Source organism: Phanerochaete carnosa, assembly GCF_000300595.1.
Source record: "Phanerochaete carnosa HHB-10118-sp unplaced genomic scaffold PHACAscaffold_6, whole genome shotgun sequence".
NCBI classification, from domain to species: Eukaryota; Fungi; Basidiomycota; class Agaricomycetes; order Polyporales; family Phanerochaetaceae; genus Phanerochaete; species Phanerochaete carnosa.
In genome coordinates, this window is record NW_006767633.1 from 855085 (window position 1) to 871876 (window position 16792).

Genomic DNA, 16792 nt, shown 5'->3' on the forward strand with positions numbered 1-16792 from the left:
GCGGATAACAAATCGCGCCCGGTTATTAAGCCGGATGGACACTTGTCTCGCTTCCGATTCTATACACCGCGGGTTAAAGCATATGTGATAAGATATTTGTATCGTGTGATGATTAGCTGCAGACGTTGGGTACGCAAGGAGATAGTTTCGTACGGCGCGCACGAGCTGGCTGACCGGCCAGTCCCGGTTTGCTGAATTCATCACGTGGAGAGACGCTCAACCTTGATATTGTCTTTCGCCCGCACCGTCGTGCACGACACCCAAAATGCCATTCTACCAGATGCTATGCATCACACATCATCTCCCGGAATATGTGAGCGTGTATTTCGCTTGTGTAGATAAGTTAGTGCTGAGCTTCCTTGCAGAAACACATCAAAGAGCTCGTCACCTTGGCCGCAAAGCATGTTATGAACCACGGTGGTGTAGTCCGCAGCCTCGACTCATGGGGTACCCTCACGTTACCTCAGCGCATGCACAGACGGAGGAAGTGGCATAATATTGGAGAGTACGTCGCGTTTGTCCCTCGAAATTGCGCCTTCCCTGACGTGCAGAAAAGCTACTGGACCATGGACTTTGATTCTTCACCGAAGGCACTGCACAGTCTCGATAACATCCTAAAGCACGACCCGCGAGTCATTAGGTGGACCATGATCAAACTCGGGGAAAAAGTAGAAGATGTCGTGCGACCGCCTTCGAAAACATTTAGGGCACCAACTTCCCCGTAGTAGCCTAGGTTTTTCAGAGATCGCTGGCAAGTTTTTGCCGCGTACTCCATGTACACATATGTCGTATTTAATTTACTAGACTGGATAACACAGGTATAGTCACTTGAGTTGCGTGTTATTCTTGCGCTTCACCCATTCTGTGACTTCGATTAAGCTCGGCACGACCTCAACTCCCGAGAGATCCTCGTTTGGCTCCTTCATCTCGGCTTCACCATCGGTCCCTGGCCGTCTGATTAGGAGCGCAGATAATCCACAAGTTTTCGCCCCGTAGTAGTCACTCCAGCCGTCATTAGTAAATTTCGAGTACCCAGCATTAAATACTCACGCTCTCAACTCGTCGCCTACATGAAGGACCTCATCTCGTTGGACCCCCGCAAGGTCGCATGCCCGCAGGAATATTTGAAGAGAAGGTTTCTCTACGCGCTCTTCCTCACTAAGGAGCACAGGATCGAGGAATGGTGAGATGCCTAAGTCTTCGATGACCAATCCTGTAGTGGCAAATACTTAGGCTGTCAATGAATGCGACATTGAAGGTACGCACTCATTCGCGTGTCGGTATTACTCACAAGGCCGGTCTTGATATTGTCTGCTTTAAGGCTCCGCACTGAAGTATCGTTTCATACCGAAGCCTCCGGAATATTTGCGCGAAATACAAACAGCAAGGAACTGAGTCGTCAAAAAGCCTATACCCCTCTTTCCCTGAAAAGCGACCCAATAGCCTAGGTACAATCCTGTCCAAGGATTGTTCGACGGCTTGATCATGGATTTAGAAACAGGCTCCGCGGACGAGATAGGCAAGCGTACCGGAGGAGTCAGCACCAGCCCCGATGGCAGTTCTCCGGATTACCTCTCCCCACCATCCTTGGGCACCGTGTTGGTACGCAGGCTTTTCATTCTGCAGCTGCTTCAATGCTTACAGGCGATGGTATGTAGCTTCAGTCAGTGTGTGTCTGCTTCGCAAATCAGGTGCCATCTACCGATCTTGAAGGAAATTTTCAGTCTCTCTGGCTCAAGCACGCCGAGATAAGGTTCGAATGTCTGTGAGTACTGAACGTAAACCGGAAGACGAGGGACTAGCAGTGTAGAGAACGCGTCGAACAGGACCAGACGAATCGTCATCGTCTGCAGGTTGCCTTCGGCGTCACGGCCGGGTGCAAGCAGCGGTCCGGCAATTCCCGTTATGCACGAGCCTCTGACCTGTTTTGGGACGGAGTCATGTTCAGCAGCAGCCACTTCAACCATATTCTTTTGTACAAGCAGGCCTACCAATTCGTCTCAGCTTTTCCCCTGTTCCAAGAAGTTCTCCGAGAAAAGATATGCCTCCTGGTTGAATGAGCATGATCAGCTGTTCGTGTTACAGGACATTGTCAAGATGGATCCAATGAAGTACGAACATGCTAGTCCTGCTCCTGGCTCTGCCGTGCCTATAGACTAACACTGATTACAACTCAGTTCGCAGCCTCGTCTCTGTGTTAGATGCCAAGTTCTATTGTAGTATCATAATTCTCGGGGCAGAATTCTTTGACAAATTAATGAACGTCTTCAGTCGCCAGGACTATCAGCAGGTCGTCTTCCTTGACAAGGGTAGTCTTAGACAAGAGCCGAACATTATTGTTCACTGGACAGTTTGCAACTGAACTCAATCAGTCTTTCAGATGACATGGGTGTTTGTCAATCTGCCGCAATCTTTTGCGTGCTGACTTCCCGTTGGCCTATCATCCTCATACGTTCCCGCTCAGGAACCCAGTATAAGACCTGCGTTCGTGACATATTTCTATTCGTGCATGATTCAGCTCACCGTCCTGTGTAACGGCACTACAAAGTTAAATCACGCTAAGACTATTATTGCATACCCATAGCTCGTCAAATGAACATGCTCGGACAGCGGAAAGTCTCTTACTGATTCATCTCCGCGCATCATGCATTTCTTTACGTAGACAGCCCTTGATACAGAAACTCCTAGCCCCGATTGAATGTCACGGTCCGTCATACCATTCTTCGCTTTTGAGGCTAAACATCGGTGCACCCTGTATTCGCTTCTTGTTACTGCCCTCAGAGCAAAAACATCAAACCTAGCATGTTTCTCATGGACTTCGCGAACCTAGGAAGGTAGGGTTACTCATTCCTCGCTATAGGTGCGCTTTCCCACGAATAGCTTATTGCATATATCACGCTTGAACAGCATTGTAGCATGTATCCAAGCCCCCATCCCAATAGTTCCCGCTTCCGGTTCCTGAGATTGATGCAGCTTGAGTGGCATATCCCAGTAGATGTTATCAGCCATGGCAGACCCATGAACTTCCATTACTGCTTATCATTCTGACCGCCGCTCACGAGCTGTGTAGATGCCTTCCCACCGACATACCCGGATCCACGCTGGCAGCCGCCACACGGCCCGGGGATGCTGTGGAGGGCGACTTCAAAAGCTACAGGAACAGCGGAGGGAGCAAGGCCCAGCACACCTTTGGCTTTCGATGCAGTCAGCATATCGTGCTACTCTCACTCCAAACCGCGTACGCTACGCCGCCCTCTTCTTCCCTGCGGCGGGCATATCGAACCAGTACTTCCACCGGTATTGGCTGCATGAACATGGGAAGCAGTTCATGTCGTTAGACGTTGCCAAGAAGAACCTGACAAAATACGAGCAGGTATGGCGTAGCTCGTCTTCGTTTATTTAGCTAGTTTAATCGCTGCTTGTATCAGTTTCACTTTGACAACCAGCTCGGCGAGAAGTTTGCCACGGCGATGGGTGCCTCAACGGGTGGCACTGCGTTCTGGGGTATGGCCACCTTCGAAGCAGAGTCGTGGGATAAAATCTTAGAGGTGTTCTCGCACCCGGAATACGAGCGCGTCGTCTTCCCCGACGAGCGGCGCATAATTGACCGTGCCAGGACGCAGGTGTTTGCGGGGGAGTTCGCGACTATGCTGGACAGGGGCGTGCAGTCAAAGACCTAGGCGAGCCCTGTGCTGGCCGACTTACTTCCGGTGCATGTATTGACCATTATCGTGGATATTGTCGATGTCAAGCTTTAATGCTACCGCGACAGGACAGATACCACATGATTTGCTTCCCTTTGTAACTCTGTTCTTACCTCGTTCCCAGTTTACACTATCAATGTCTCTACGTATAGCGCTTTTCCCTCCGCAGATCCCATGCTAGCGGCTTCGGCCTGTGCAATGCTGCATGCGACCCGGGTTACGTCATTGTGTGAAGCCTTCAATCCACGCAAGAAGCTCCCGAACCACCTCGTCCGGATGTGTGAAGAGCACCCAGTGATCACTGTCAAACTCCTTACAGGTGACGCGATGATTCTTCATCGCCTCGGACCGCATGGTTGCATAGAGAAATACAGGTAGGCAAATATAGTCGTTCGTCGGCGTTCCGCAGAAGATAGGAGCCTCGATAGGTGGAAAGGCAACCTCAGGAGAGATTTCTACGAGCATCGTGATTAGATGTTGGATAGCGTTCCCAAACCGCTGGCTTACTGGCGTCGTCCTTTGCCTAGCGTCCATGCACCATTGCCCGGTACCAGTTAAGTGGACCGGTCCAGCCGCCCTTGGCGAACGTCTCCTTGAAGTACCTGATATTCTCCTCCGTCATATACGATGCAATCGGCACCACATGGTCCGCAAGTAAGTTCCTCCTGTGCGCGCCAATTGGAGAGATATAGTCTCTCCACACTATCGGGTCCCGCGGGAACCATTGGCTAATGAAGGAGTCGATCTTCAACAAGGTTAGGTTTCATTCTCGGCAACAGCGAAGGGCATCCGTACGTGTGCTTCAATGACCCTCTCAGCTTCAGGATCTGCTCCGAATATTTTAATATAGCCGAAGAGATAGCGTCCCCCGACCGCCTTCGTGGACTCAAGAAACTTCTGCAGGTCGAATCCGGGCGATGGAGAGATGTAAAAGCCCGAGAAGTAGGCGTATGCCAGCGCGCGTTCCGGATGGAAGCTTGCAAAACGCGAAGCAGGGTAATTTCCCCTAAGACAAGGTTAAGACATTGACACCGGGCACCCTGGGCAAGAGTAAAGCAAACACACTAGTCGTGGCCGACGACGATAACCTTGTCCACATTCTCCTTGTCTAGAATATCGACGAGGTCCTGAATGAGCAGGCTACCACAATAGGCAGCAGGGTCTTCCGGTTTGTCGGTATCACCATAGCCCAGCATATCTGGTACGATCACGCCGAAGCTCTTCTCTTTGAAGAGCGGCACGACGAACCGCCAGTCTCTGGACGTAGACGGGAATCCATGGCAGAACAGCAGCGTCGGCTTCGAGCCCTCGGCAGGGGAAGACCAGTAATGATACTTCACCCCGCGTGAGGTGACGTGGTCCCTGTAGAGAGAAGCGTCCATGGTTGCGGGCCAATTAGCCCACGACGGGGGACATTTGAAACGAGATGGAATAGGCCGCTGGCTCAGTCTGAAAGGTTTATCAGATCAGCGTGACGTAGCTGATTTCCGAGCCCGGGAACCGGGAACCCAGAGTGGACAGGCCAAGCGAGACGGCGGCTGCCTCTAACCTAAGTATCCAGTTCCCGTTCATATTCAATACGCTGGAGCTTGGTAGGACCCCGACAACCCTTGTCCGTGCTTCTAGTGCTAGACGACCTCTGCTCATCATACGGACGTGAGAGAGCCTAACGTGTCGCACGCGATATCGTCACATACCTTTACCATCGAACTGTGTGGTGCGTTGCTCGAAGCAATGCATCTGCATTTTGCCGCGCCGTCCTGGTACTGGGCGGCGATTCTTGCACTATGGTCTCACGGTGGATTTACTTGTCTTCGCTGAAGGCTACAAAGCTTCGCTAGTCCTGGTCACCAGTCAGTACCCAAGTAGAGCACTGGAAGCCCTGCTACGAGGCGAGCTGTGGGATGGATCATGACGATGCTTTAGCCTATTCTTGTCAGTGCCACAGAAGTAAGAGGTTTCACATATTGAGATGAGTGTAATGTAAGTAGTGATTCACTTGAGTGCCCGCCGCCGGGGAGCTGATTGAAGCATTCTTGCCGGCAACCAGTCTCGTAAACCATCCGCGTCAGCAGCGCTCGGACGGAGCCGAGCGAGACTGCGTCGGACTTCGAGGTCAGGACCGAACTTCGGTTTTCGAAGTCCGCCAGGCGGTCCGCCCGGAGTATTCCGGGTGAGCTAGAATGGCTGGGGACGAGACTAGCCGGCAACTTGGCAATGAAAAAACTATTTATACAAAATATAACCCAAAACAGTCTAATTTTGGACTAAAATTCTAGTTTCCTAACACGATATGTCTAGTTATGGATAACCAGAACCGCTCAACGAGGGACCCGAGGTTGCTCTTACACCCCGTTCATCCCGTCTAGTCTTGCTGGCTGTATGGATATGAACAAACGGCCGCGAAACGAAAGAAAGCCATCCATACGGCTGAAGATGACCGGCGTCGACTCATGGTTCCCCAGCACTGAGCCTCATCTGCTACGACCTAGTGGCGACAATGGCAAGCGACTCTCTCTATTGAGCGACACAGCGTCTTGGAAACCTAGAAGGGCCTCTGTTGCTGGCCCCGGACTCTTGAACGCTTCTCTTCAGCCCCTCTCGAAACGACTGTCTAATCGGATCAGATGGCTCTTGGCTCTCTACTGTGGTTTTTGCGTCTGCTTTCTTTCTTGGCAATTGTTCTGTGGACTCTTCTTTAGCCCTATGTCTAACCAAGTGACCCTGAAACCCACACGTAAGTCACCGATGTAAGATAACGACTACGTCTCGCCTGACGACGTGCTATACGCTCTAGGATCTATGCAGGAGGTGTCCCCTTTGCAGCCCTTACCGATGGACCACCTCCTTACCAAGCTTACGTCGATCTACCCCCATCCAGTCGCCTTGGATCCTCACGTCCTGCGAGCAGACGTGGATACTGGCTCTGTTACTGCTTGTCTATGGACTGAAGCTGCAAATATTGATGCATTATCCGTGTGGGCTTCTCGCTGGAAAGGTGCGTTCCGCGCAGAGAAATGCTTATTTGCGTTTTTCAACGCCATGGGTAGGACCAATGTCAGTACTTGTCACCATCGCTACTGTACCAGGATCCTTGGAATCGCAAGAGCTAGTTAAAAAACTGGCAGGCTTTCGCCGGATATCCTCGACCAAGCATAAGCTTTCCGCGCACGTCTTATACCTCGCGCCTGGGACCACTGGGAATCCGAACGCGTACTTGAACCTCGCTCGCGTCTTCGCTCAGACTTCAACGGTGGCTTTATTTCCAGGAAACCTCTCCGTCGTGCCTCCGAAAAGTTTCCAACGGCCGGTCTCATCATCTTCTAGCCTTTCCATTGACAAGCCTGTCGTCTTCAGCTTGCGTGGTCGAACGACATTTCCCTTCTCGCCTCTGTCGCCCGTGCTCATGGGGCGCGACAATCCTGTCTGGTGCACAGAACGGTTCTTCCTTGGTCTTTCACGCCCGGCGAACTGGGCTGAATGTCTCTGGCAGATCTGGCTCGAGAACTTCGGAGGCGTCGATGTGCGACCCACTACGGACTGGGTCGATGAGGTTCGCACGTCACATAACGCGTCATCTGCTGAGGTATTTGACCCCTAAAATGCAATGTGCGTGTACTAATAATCTGCGCCGACTAAAGCTAAGGGTACATCGTCGATTGAGCAATAAATTTCGAGGCGAAACTTGCATCCTATCTACGAGACAAACGGCCGCCGCGCGCAATCTCGAACCCGAGACACAAACACGAAAGGCTCGGTGGTTGAAGAGGAGCTGCCGCCCGTGGATGACGGGGCGCGAACATGATTGACGGCTTTGATTTTCTTCCGGATTTTCTGGTGACAGTCGAACTTTACCGGATCAGTCTCTCTGTGGCCTGTACCTCCTGAGGAAACCTACCTTTTTCATTGTCCGAAGATAGTCGCGAACGGACCAGTGAGGACCGTGCTCTTCGAGCGATCGAAGAACTTTTCTTCGTCCGGCATGACGACGCGCACATACTCTGAGTCCTTAAAGACTTTCATGAGCTTCTCGTACGACTCGGCCTCGAAGATGGCCATCCCGGCGTGTGGCAGTGCCGGAGAGCCCTGGGTTTGCAAGGCCTGGTTTACTGTCGGGTTGAAGTGAAACTGTGTCTCGTGTCAGCTTTGAGCTCGTGTGACGAGGAAACAACGGGTGTACCTGCTCGTACTTCGTAAGATTCTTCTTCACGATGGCGATAGACGTGAATACTTTGCTGTGCTCTTCAAGCCAGTACTTGTCGAACTCCTCAAAGGAAACGCCCTCCTTTGGGTACATGAGTGCGACTGCGCGGACGCGGTCCTGGCGGAGGGTGGACGTGGGCTCTGAGATCGTCGCAGACATTGTATGATCAAGCCTGAACGACGTGTGACAGGGTTGTGTATGTTCTTGTACGCTCAGCGAAGCATGCACTCTACAGGTATTATATACCCTTTCGCCCGCGACTGACATTCTGTCGGTGTTTGTCAGAGCAATGACACGTCCCTTCGGGCGGGCCTAATGCACTGGGGAGGAGATAATCGCAATGAGACGATATACGATACACGATGCCGAGAGGGTGCGCTTCGATATCGCTCTCGGCTGCAGCGCGGTATCTAGTCACTCAGCATTCTGTGCTTACACTTCGAGTCGCTTTGCCGTAGTCCGTCTCTTTCAGCTTTGGCTATAGATTTGTAATTAAAGCCCTGCGACTCACGCCCATTCGTTGTAGCAGCTGCATAAGGGTCGGTCCGTCCAGGCCTAGGAAGATGCATTCGGCAAACCAAGAACATCTATGTATTACGGGGTCGCGCGAGTAATGAGAACATATGTTACTGGTCGGTGTCCTCAGCAGGGTGCAGCAGCCGGGCTTCGTTTTCCTCGTCTTCATCCCCACCTCCGGCCGGGGGATCATCTTCATGGAACGCAGTCCATATGGCGTCCAGTTCAGGACCGTCAACGACTTGCTCGAGAAGCAGTTTCGACATGCCTGCGCACGAGATGACTTGAGACGAGTTATATAATATGACTGGGCATCTCTCACCGACTGCTTGCGAGAGTATAGACCTCTGCTCCTCACTCAGCCAGCTAGGAAGGCTCGTGTAGCCTATGCGGCTCATAGTGACTGTGAAGACATGGGCAATGGACATCAGGTGACGTGCAGGCGGCCGATGCAACTGATGTCGAAGGTCGAACGGTGGGTCGGGTGTAAATATTAGATAATATAACAGGGCAATAGCACGAAGGATCTTTCTGGCAAGACTGGGATGAATATTAGTTTACGCAAGATATTGCCACACGGCGAGAAGCACTAACCGGGAGGCCTCCTCTGGCGAAGACACCAGCTCCTCGTCCTCTTCCCAGATCGGCGTGGCTAAGTTAGATAGGTATATGATGACAGATGGTATTAGGGCGCGAGATTTTAGTAAGATGGTGAGCGCATCCGGATGCGCGAGTGAGAGCGTGGTGAAGAATGTCATGATCGCATCTTTCAATTCATTGTGCTGTACGATAGAGTGTGAGTATCAAGACTGTCAAGAGCAGAACGGCTTACTTCCGGACCATCTCGACAGGGCTCTATGAGACAGTAGCACAGCGAGTGAATGCGAAAGAGCCGATTCCCGAGGTCTTTGCTCTGAGCTTCTTCGCTCTCCCCTTTCTCTGGTGGCGACAGCAGGTGACGGAAGAGAGTAGGATCTATCCAGAGAGGTTAGCTCTGATTTGTCACGGCGAAGCTTATATTGGTCTCACGCGTTGCGAGCAAAGCAAGCAGTTTCACCGAGTGCGTCATTATGCCCACAGGCTGGTTGCGAGTAATAAATATAGACATAAATTCGTGACGCCGGATGACGATCGACAAACTGAAGCAGGGTGAGTGAATGGATCATATTTCTTCAAAACTACGTACTGGGAAACTAGGTCTTCTGGGATATTCCATGCCAATGCTTCCAGTAAGGAAAATGTTAACTGTACCAGCGCATTACGCTCGTCAGCATTCTCCGCCATTTTTGCGTATTCCCCATAGGTGCGTATGACGTCGCATATTGCGGTCAGAATACGTGGCGATGCATTGTCAGCGGGCGGAGTCATTAATGCGACAGTGAAAGAAGGGATCGTGTAACATAGCGTTCGGAGCAAATCGAACAGAGCAGATAGCCGCGAGAGCTAGGAAGTTCATCAGTGCGCCATTCAGCCGAAAAGTATATGATCGGATACACACCACCGCGGTTGTGGCTAGAATGCAGGCCAGTTCGGCGATGATATTAGAGAATATCTGAATGTAGGCGTCCCAATCTCCTAGTCTAAATGACAACCCCAGATGCTCCATTACCTTTGCGCAAATCGATGTGTACTTCTTTTGTAGGTCTGCCGCCGCCGAGGCTGGTATGGATGAATTGAGCAGTGAATGCAAGGTTGGCATATCTGATCCAGGTGCACGGTGCGCGAACAGTAGACGTTGGAACTGAGGCAAATAATGAGTGAACGGCGTCATTTAGAGCATGGCGGAGACATACTTCGTCTCGCCAGTTTGGTGATTCGATCTCATGGCTCTCCTCCTCTTGCGTCCCGGCAGTGACGTCCTCCGTCTTGAAGCCTTCCATCTCGTCGTCCACCATTTTAACGTCTATCTTGATGTCCTCGTCTTCCTGTTCTGAAGGGAGTGGTGCCTGGGTTGAAGGTTCTGGGGCCGACGCAGGCGACTTTGACGATACAGCGACATATTCTACCGCAGTAGTATCGGGCAGCGGGCGATGTTCTTTGAACGGACTTGGACTCGGGGGTGAAGAGGCGGGCGCGAAGAATGCCTGTCCGTCATCTTCGGCGACTGTCGGCTCCCGCAAACGCCCTTTGCCCTTGTCTTTTGCCAACTGCGATGCTGGCTTGGCGGACGGCGCGAACGAATTCTGCCAACCAGGCAGGACCGGACCGGGTGGGGGCAATAGCATCTTCGGATGAGCAAACTTTGGGCTGACAATTATCTCACCAAAGCGAGGTCTTCGAGGGGTCTGCGCTACTTGACTTGACGGCTGGGCGATCCGAGGAGGATTCCATGCGCGCATCTGCAGAGGTGTCCCGATCGGGGAGCCAATAGGTCGGCTCTGGATCTTCTTGGCTTGTGCAGACCATGGTGGCTTACGCGAAGAGGTCTCCAATTCGTGTTGCTGAGAAGCGCATGATAGGTGAGAGTAAACCGACGGCAGTAGAATGAGCACATACACGGAAGGTGTACTGAGTCTTGAGTCGTTCGACCTCTTCCTTCTGCTCCTTCACAAGCTGCAATTTTGCGGCCTCCGCAGCTTCTCTTGCAGCTTGAAGACGTGCAATCTCAGCCATGTGATCTTGCGTATGCTGTAATAGGTTAGCGAGTGGCATAAACATGGGTCTGCACGCACTCACTTTCGTGATACCGGCCCTGAGTATGCTTACTTCGCCTTCCTTCAAATATCGCGCCTCTTCCGCGACTTCTACCCTGCTTTGGAGCTATCAAGAGATATCAACGACATAGCACAAAATGACGCGTATGTGCACGTACTTCTGCGACCTGTGCCCTCAGGATGCTCAACTCCAGATTGGAGGCGTGGTTAGGTTTCTTGCCGCCATGAACAGGCCGTGCGCTCTGCTGGGGAACATGGGTATTGTTAGAAGACTGCCTGTCTAAAGGGCTTAGCGGTTGCGCTTCAAGTGGCAGTTTATTTCGGGCCTGCATGACGGGTGCGTTCGAATTCCGCTGTACCTGGTGCTCAACTTGATTCTGGGCATTGACAGGGGCCATGTGCGTATGACGAGCAGGTACCGTAACAGATACAGAACTCTGGCGGGAAAGCTGTTGTATGGCATGCGGTCGTTGTCCCTGGGCGTAGGATTGTCCGGCAGACAGAGGTTCAGGCGACGGCCTTGATGGACCTGCCACTGCACTGTTGCTCGGAGATCGATGATTCCAGGTATTCTGCTTCGAGTGAGCCACGACTTGTGGTGTCTGCATCCGGGACGCGACTTGCGGGGAACCATTTAACATGGGTGTACTGGACTGTCTAACAGGCTGCAATGCGCGCGACTGCTGAGCTTGCGCCTCTTGTATCGGCTGAAGCGGAGCCTCAGGAGATGATACATAGCTGGGAGATGCTTTCGCAGGTGCAGGTCTCGTGTGAATGGCAGTGCTTTGTCTCGTCTGCTGGGGTATAGGCGGGTCGCGTCGCTGATTAGTCTCTTCGCGACCTTGGGTGAAATAATTTCCACCAAAACCTAGAACAATCGGTACCGAGTCGTATTGGCTGTCCTCTTGGCTGCTGTGTTGTATCTTCTGCTTCTTTCGAGGTGGTGGTTTTGGGGGCTCTTCAGGTTCTTTGGCCAGTCGTGTCGCTGCAAACTTGCGCTCAACGGAGTCGAGCTCGGCAAGCACTTGTGCGCTCAGATCAATGGGAGGGAAATAGTTGTCATAATCATCTTCGTCCTCCATAGACGTTCGCTGACCATCGCCAGGATGCGGTGGTGCACGTCGAAAGTGGAAGAGCGAGAGAAAGGGAGGATGCCTGTTTAACGCGCTAGGCGCTCGGCTGGAGCCAAATAGTCATTTTGCTACATTAAACATTTCTCACTGAATATGTGCAACGATACAAAGGTGAAAACTACACGATAACCACGTATACTATTCTCCGCCGAGGGAGAGAAGTCATCCTAGACAAGAGTGCAGTCAAGGGACAGAGTGCGGACCGTCTAGGACTTGCAGGTACGAGTCTATACTAGCCATGTTGGGCGGAGGCATTGGGGAGCCATCAAGCCGATGCATGCTCGCATGCGAATGGCTTTGAGCCAGGGCAATGGAGCCCCAGAAGGCCTCAACCTGAGAGATCGTGCTGGGCGCTGCAAACGGGCGATAGCAACCGAGTGGCTAAGCACTATCCGACGTAACGAATCTTGATGGCTCCGGCGCGGTTGCGTGCCTCCAAGGCTACGAGAAGACGTTTGATGAGCAGAGTGTACACTTGGGAAAGATCAACCTTACCTCGTAATTCCTCGGCCTCTTCGCGCTGCTCGTAATTCAGAACCAGCCTCTTCAGCTGCTGCTGCTCCACTTTGTCTTGCATCTGTGCTGTACGCGTCTGGACTGCCAGAGCAGACTCGGCAGGAATAGCGAGCTCGCGCGTCTGTGGCTTGTTGCCACGCTTCGTAAACAGTGTAAACTTCATCACGCTAGGCTCTTGTGCGGCATTCGGTTGGACCTCCTCAGCATCCTCGGCGCGCTTCTTGCGCAGGACTGGCGGCGGAACAGTCTGGTCCCAAAGAGCGAGGGCGGTCTTCTTGTCCACCTTCCGCGACTCGGCGTTATCAGTGACCATCTTCGCGAGCTCCTTCTCGAACTCGGCCGTGTCTTCTTCTGACGGGCCGAGGTTCTCCTGCGTGGTCGAAGCTTTCAAGACAAAGGTATCCGGTGATGGTGGTCGTTCGTCAACCTAATCATGTCATCAGACTACATGGATAACATGGAAATGCGGCCAGCTTACCGGTGAATCGTTCGGCGCTTCGACATCTTCATCCTCGTGCCCTTCTCTCCTCTCGTTACCTTCCTCGTCCTCTTCATCACCACTGTCTTCACCAGTGGCTACTACAGAATGAAGAGGTCAACGTTGCTCCTATTTGCGGCTTCAAATGTAACTTACCTCCGGCGTCCTGCAAGGCAGTGTTGAATATCTCGTCGACGGCCAGCGCAGCCTCCTCGAAATTTTTGAAGAGTGTCATCCTTGGACGAATCGCCTATAAATTCCTTAGAATTTTGCCGAGTTTTGTCATTATATATCACTAACCTCGAGTGAGTCGGAAACCATGAACTCGATGTCCATTGGCAACGGATCCTTGCAGTGGATATATCGCTGGAAGAACGTCAAGAAGTTGTCGAGCTTCTTCTGTTGCGCGCCGCGATCGAAGCACATCCCGCAGGTGTCGAGGAGCACGCAGACGAGTCGAACGCGGAAGAAGTCGTCTGGCATGTCGATCGGGCACGGTTGGCCAGGTAATGGCCTGCCCTCAGCTACAGAAACAGTCAGACGAGCAGTTGGCGCGAAGACAAGATAGTAGACATACGATGACCAAAGGTAACAAGTGTCCAAAGTGTGTCGAAGATGATACTCGACCCGATGAGCCTGTAGATATACAGCTCGCCGAGATACTTGAACGCCGCAACTCGTCTCTGGTTGATGCTGTATACATTCTGCTCAAGACCACGCCGAATATCCTCGAGGATCTGGTCGACGACGGCGATCGAGAACGCAGGGTAGTACCGTTGGAGGTCGTACGTAAGCATCGCCAAGAGCGCAATATTGCCATATTTGATGTTCCAGGGCTTCGTAAACACCTTGTGCAGCGTTTTCTGTACGAGCAGATCGTTCCAATCGAGCTTGCGTATCAAGCGTAACGCCTTGTCGATCGTCTTCTTCGTGAGGACGTCGTAGATCAGGTGACGGATGAAGAGCTCCATTGGCGTGCGTTCCTTTTGTGGAATGGCTGTGCGCTCAGGCGGATTACACTGTCAAGGGTTCTCGTGAGAAAGCCGGCGTGGCACAGGAACAGGTACGCATGCGCACCTGATAGTACGCATTCTCAAGGAGTAGCAGCTGACGCTGATCTAAATGTTGCATGCTCTGCTTCCGCCTCATGAGCTCGACCTGCCAACAAAAGTTAGACGTCGTTGAGACGCAACGAAATCGCCGAGTGTACCATTTTGCTGAACGGCTGCCTTGTCTCGTCGCTGCGCAGCAAAAAGCGCCCACAGCCTTCCAGTAGCATCGCAATGTTTTCGATATTCGTGCCTGAGAAATCGTCGAGACAAACTTTGAACATGTGCAGGATCACGTGCGGCGGCACGACCTTGAACTTTGTGAGGTTGGAAAGGAAGGCAACGTTCTAGCGGGGCGCCGGTCAGCTGAGATAGTCCAGCAACTCACAGTAAAGTAGGGTTCTGACCTTGCGTCGCACGTCTGCAAGCTCCTTCACGACATTCTTCTTGCGCTGAAGATAACGGAACTCATCATCAAGCTATCATCATGTGGGTGTGAGCGTGGCATACTGAGGATCCGGACATTCGGACCCACCACGGAGACCAACTCAGAGCCAATATCTGGCATATACTTATTGAGAGTCGCAATTAGCCTCGAATAATGAGGCAAGACATCTAGACGGTTCTTCGGTGTCTGACTCATGAACTGCGGCGCATACATGAGGAAGTAAATGGCAGAGACTTAGACGACGTGACATACCTTGGCAAGCCTCTTGCGGGCAGCCTTGGAGTTGAGGAAAGCGAAGTCGACCGCCGCCTGGTCGATGAGGGCGCGATTTGTTGTATCTGGAAGGCGAGCCAGGAGGGCTGTGAGCAGTTGTGAGGGTCCTTGCGGAGCCATCTGCGGCGTGCCAGGGGGCGATATCTTGGGCGACCCGGGAGTAGGTGTGGCCGCCCTGACAACTAAGTTCAGTCAGGACAACTAGACAAGGAGATTGCTTTACCCGTCATCGTCCTCTGCGCCCTCTTCTTCGTCTCCCTTTTCCAGAGCGGAGGCGCCGTTGACACTGTCGTTCACTTCCATGTCCGCGAGCTCTTCTTCCAGTTTCCTAACCTCCTCTTCGACACGTTCCTTCTCTTTCTGCTCCTTCTCTTCCTTGCTTTCGCCGTGCGTATCATCTTTGTCCTCGTCCTCGATGCCGAGCACGCCGCGGGGCACGTAGTCCTTAAGATCAATGATATCCTCGAAGAACCGGCGCTCTTCTTCGTCTTCCCACTTGCCGCCGCGTATGTCGTCATTCAACTCTGAGTCGGCCCCGAGTAAGCTGCCGGTGTTAGAACCGATCTGAATAGAGTCGGCCTTGTGTGACGCAGTCTGTAGCTTCGGCACGGGAAGATACAACAGCTCGGACAGCCTGAAAAGGGGTGATGGATACATGCTACAGCATGGTGGCGCAACGGAAACGTACGTCTGGCAACTTGCGAGCAGCTTCTCATAGCTCTTGGTCATCTTCTCGTACGCCTGTTGCCTGTCTTCAAAGATCTCTCCCGACCGGATGTATGCCTCGTGGTTCCGTCTGTCTTGTTCTTGCAGCCTCTAAAGAAGAAAGCGAGTATGAATTCCGTGGTTCGGGGTGCACACAGCCTCGACTGACGTTATGTTCGATCACGAGCTTCTTGCAGACATTGTCGAAGTAGCCCTCACACATTTTCTTGAAACGATCGCGGATGTCCTTCTCGACCAATTCATCTTCCTCCTTGATCGCTGGCGCAGCGGAACCATTGGCCAAGATGTTGCCGTCCTCCTTAGCATTCGCTTCCTTAGTAGTCACCTCTGACAGAGTTCCAGGCTCAGAAGCTGCGGATATTTGCTTGGAAGACGATGGTGGTACAAGTCCGAGGTAAGGGCGAGAATATGGTTTGAGGAAAGTTGACAGCAGGGGAAGGGACGAAAGTGTCGGATCGTTTGAAAGCTGCAAGCACCTATAGCAAAACAGCTGTCTGGAGGATACACAGGACGTACCAATTCCCTAACGACTTTCATGATCCATTCTCCACCGCTCCTGTTTGGTGAATCCCTGATAATTCCGACAAGGGCGAGTTCAGCGCATACACGCAGAACAGGCCGCTGTCGTGTCACTCGGGCAGTATCCTCCTTCTCGCGTTGCTCTTGATTCAACGCCGCCATAGCAGCCTTTGAGGGTGCGGTTAGCGCAGCACTGAAGGCACTGATAAGGGCTGGCGTAAAGGTTGTAGGGAAACGGCGGTGTAGTGCCGAGATGACCTAGGTGTGGCACCAGGAGTTGGCTACAAGGACTACACCATCGGGTACCAGCGCGCACCTCTACCGCACTCCAAACATCTTTCTCAGTTTTGCACCGAGAGATGCCCTCTACCACTCCTGCGGGGAGTTCGTCCACGTACTTCTCGAGGGATAACGCCTCGACATCCTTCATCAGCTGATCATGATTCTCTGTGCCTAAGGATTGCCTCAGCCGCTTTGTGAATGCTGTATTACGCTTCAAGGACGAGTCCAGGTTCCTCAAGGGTTCTGTATGCCGTTCAGAAATTCGGCGCAGCAGACGAGGATCAGTCACG

General features: G+C 52.4%; 7 protein-coding genes across 7 annotated transcripts; 2 read left to right on the forward strand and 5 right to left on the reverse strand.

The window, feature by feature from the left end:
• Positions 1-332: 332 nt before the first annotated feature.
• Positions 333-1888, reverse strand: PHACADRAFT_122837 (uncharacterized protein). Its single transcript, XM_007396737.1, has 6 exons — positions 1703-1888; positions 1530-1637; positions 1383-1478; positions 1267-1329; positions 1051-1213; positions 333-1002 (listed from the first exon to the last, which is right to left on the reverse strand). The coding sequence occupies exons 1-6, from the start codon at positions 1842-1844 to the stop codon at positions 825-827; spliced, it is 750 nt and encodes a 249-aa protein (XP_007396799.1). The 5' UTR covers positions 1845-1888; the 3' UTR covers positions 333-824.
• A 982-nt stretch (positions 1889-2870) lies between these two features.
• PHACADRAFT_257711 (uncharacterized protein) lies at positions 2871-4163 on the forward strand. The gene has a single exon (XM_007396738.1). It carries the CDS (start codon positions 3471-3473, stop codon positions 3678-3680), a length of 210 nt encoding a protein of 69 aa, XP_007396800.1. The 5' UTR covers positions 2871-3470; the 3' UTR covers positions 3681-4163.
• A 64-nt stretch (positions 4164-4227) lies between these two features.
• On the reverse strand, positions 4228-5086 carry PHACADRAFT_196533 (uncharacterized protein; the record flags this gene model as incomplete). The annotated part of the gene is made up of 3 exons (XM_007396739.1): positions 4228-4449; positions 4500-4680; positions 4770-5086. The coding sequence occupies 3 exons, from the start codon at positions 5084-5086 to the stop codon at positions 4228-4230; spliced, it is 720 nt and encodes a 239-aa protein (XP_007396801.1).
• Positions 5087-6613: 1527 nt separating this feature from the next.
• On the forward strand, positions 6614-7543 carry PHACADRAFT_257714 (uncharacterized protein). Its single transcript, XM_007396740.1, has one exon. The coding sequence runs from the start codon at positions 6760-6762 to the stop codon at positions 7303-7305; it is 546 nt and encodes a 181-aa protein (XP_007396802.1). The 5' UTR covers positions 6614-6759; the 3' UTR covers positions 7306-7543.
• A 64-nt stretch (positions 7544-7607) lies between these two features.
• Positions 7608-8067, reverse strand: PHACADRAFT_96414 (uncharacterized protein; the record flags this gene model as incomplete). Its single annotated transcript, XM_007396741.1, has 2 exons — positions 7608-7832; positions 7885-8067. 2 exons carry the CDS (start codon positions 8065-8067, stop codon positions 7608-7610), a joined length of 408 nt encoding a protein of 135 aa, XP_007396803.1.
• Positions 8068-8456: 389 nt separating this feature from the next.
• Positions 8457-12209, reverse strand: PHACADRAFT_209924 (uncharacterized protein). The gene is made up of 11 exons (XM_007396742.1): positions 11237-12209; positions 11101-11184; positions 10921-11052; positions 10218-10865; positions 9923-10165; positions 9611-9867; positions 9454-9563; positions 9257-9399; positions 9019-9206; positions 8747-8964; positions 8457-8692 (listed from the first exon to the last, which is right to left on the reverse strand). The coding sequence occupies exons 1-11, from the start codon at positions 12158-12160 to the stop codon at positions 8535-8537; spliced, it is 3105 nt and encodes a 1034-aa protein (XP_007396804.1). The 5' UTR covers positions 12161-12209; the 3' UTR covers positions 8457-8534.
• Positions 12210-12287: 78 nt separating this feature from the next.
• Positions 12288-16653, reverse strand: PHACADRAFT_257716 (uncharacterized protein; the record flags this gene model as incomplete). Its single annotated transcript, XM_007396743.1, has 16 exons — positions 12288-12652; positions 12707-13154; positions 13206-13306; positions 13362-13455; positions 13506-13729; positions 13783-14224; positions 14283-14363; positions 14416-14601; positions 14662-14733; positions 14790-14900; positions 14955-15150; positions 15199-15609; positions 15664-15791; positions 15850-16167; positions 16218-16478; positions 16537-16653. 16 exons carry the CDS (start codon positions 16648-16650, stop codon positions 12600-12602), a joined length of 3240 nt encoding a protein of 1079 aa, XP_007396805.1. The 3' UTR covers positions 12288-12599.
• Positions 16654-16792: the final 139 nt, after the last annotated feature.

Excerpts from the sequence above, each read along its gene's own strand:
- PHACADRAFT_122837 (XM_007396737.1), bottom strand. The coding sequence starts at position 1,844 with ATGACGATTCGTCTGGTCCTGTTCGACGCGTTCTCTACACTGCTAGTC. Across the intron at positions 1,214-1,266 it reads TAATACCGACACGCGAATGA|GATTGGTCATCGAAGACTTA; the intron begins GTGCGTACCTTC and ends TTGCCACTACAG. Across the intron at positions 1,003-1,050 it reads GTAGGCGACGAGTTGAGAGC|TGACTACTACGGGGCGAAAA; the intron begins GTGAGTATTTAA and ends TGACGGCTGGAG.
- PHACADRAFT_209924 (XM_007396742.1), bottom strand. The coding sequence starts at position 12,160 with ATGGAGGACGAAGATGATTATGACAACTATTTCCCTCCCATTGATCTG. Across the intron at positions 9,400-9,453 it reads GCTTGCTTTGCTCGCAACGC|ATCCTACTCTCTTCCGTCAC; the intron begins GTGAGACCAATA and ends CTCTCTGGATAG. Across the intron at positions 9,207-9,256 it reads CCTGTCGAGATGGTCCGGAA|CACAATGAATTGAAAGATGC; the intron begins GTAAGCCGTTCT and ends TCTATCGTACAG.
- PHACADRAFT_257714 (XM_007396740.1), top strand. The coding sequence starts at position 6,760 with ATGTCAGTACTTGTCACCATCGCTACTGTACCAGGATCCTTGGAATCG.
- PHACADRAFT_257711 (XM_007396738.1), top strand. The coding sequence starts at position 3,471 with ATGGGTGCCTCAACGGGTGGCACTGCGTTCTGGGGTATGGCCACCTTC.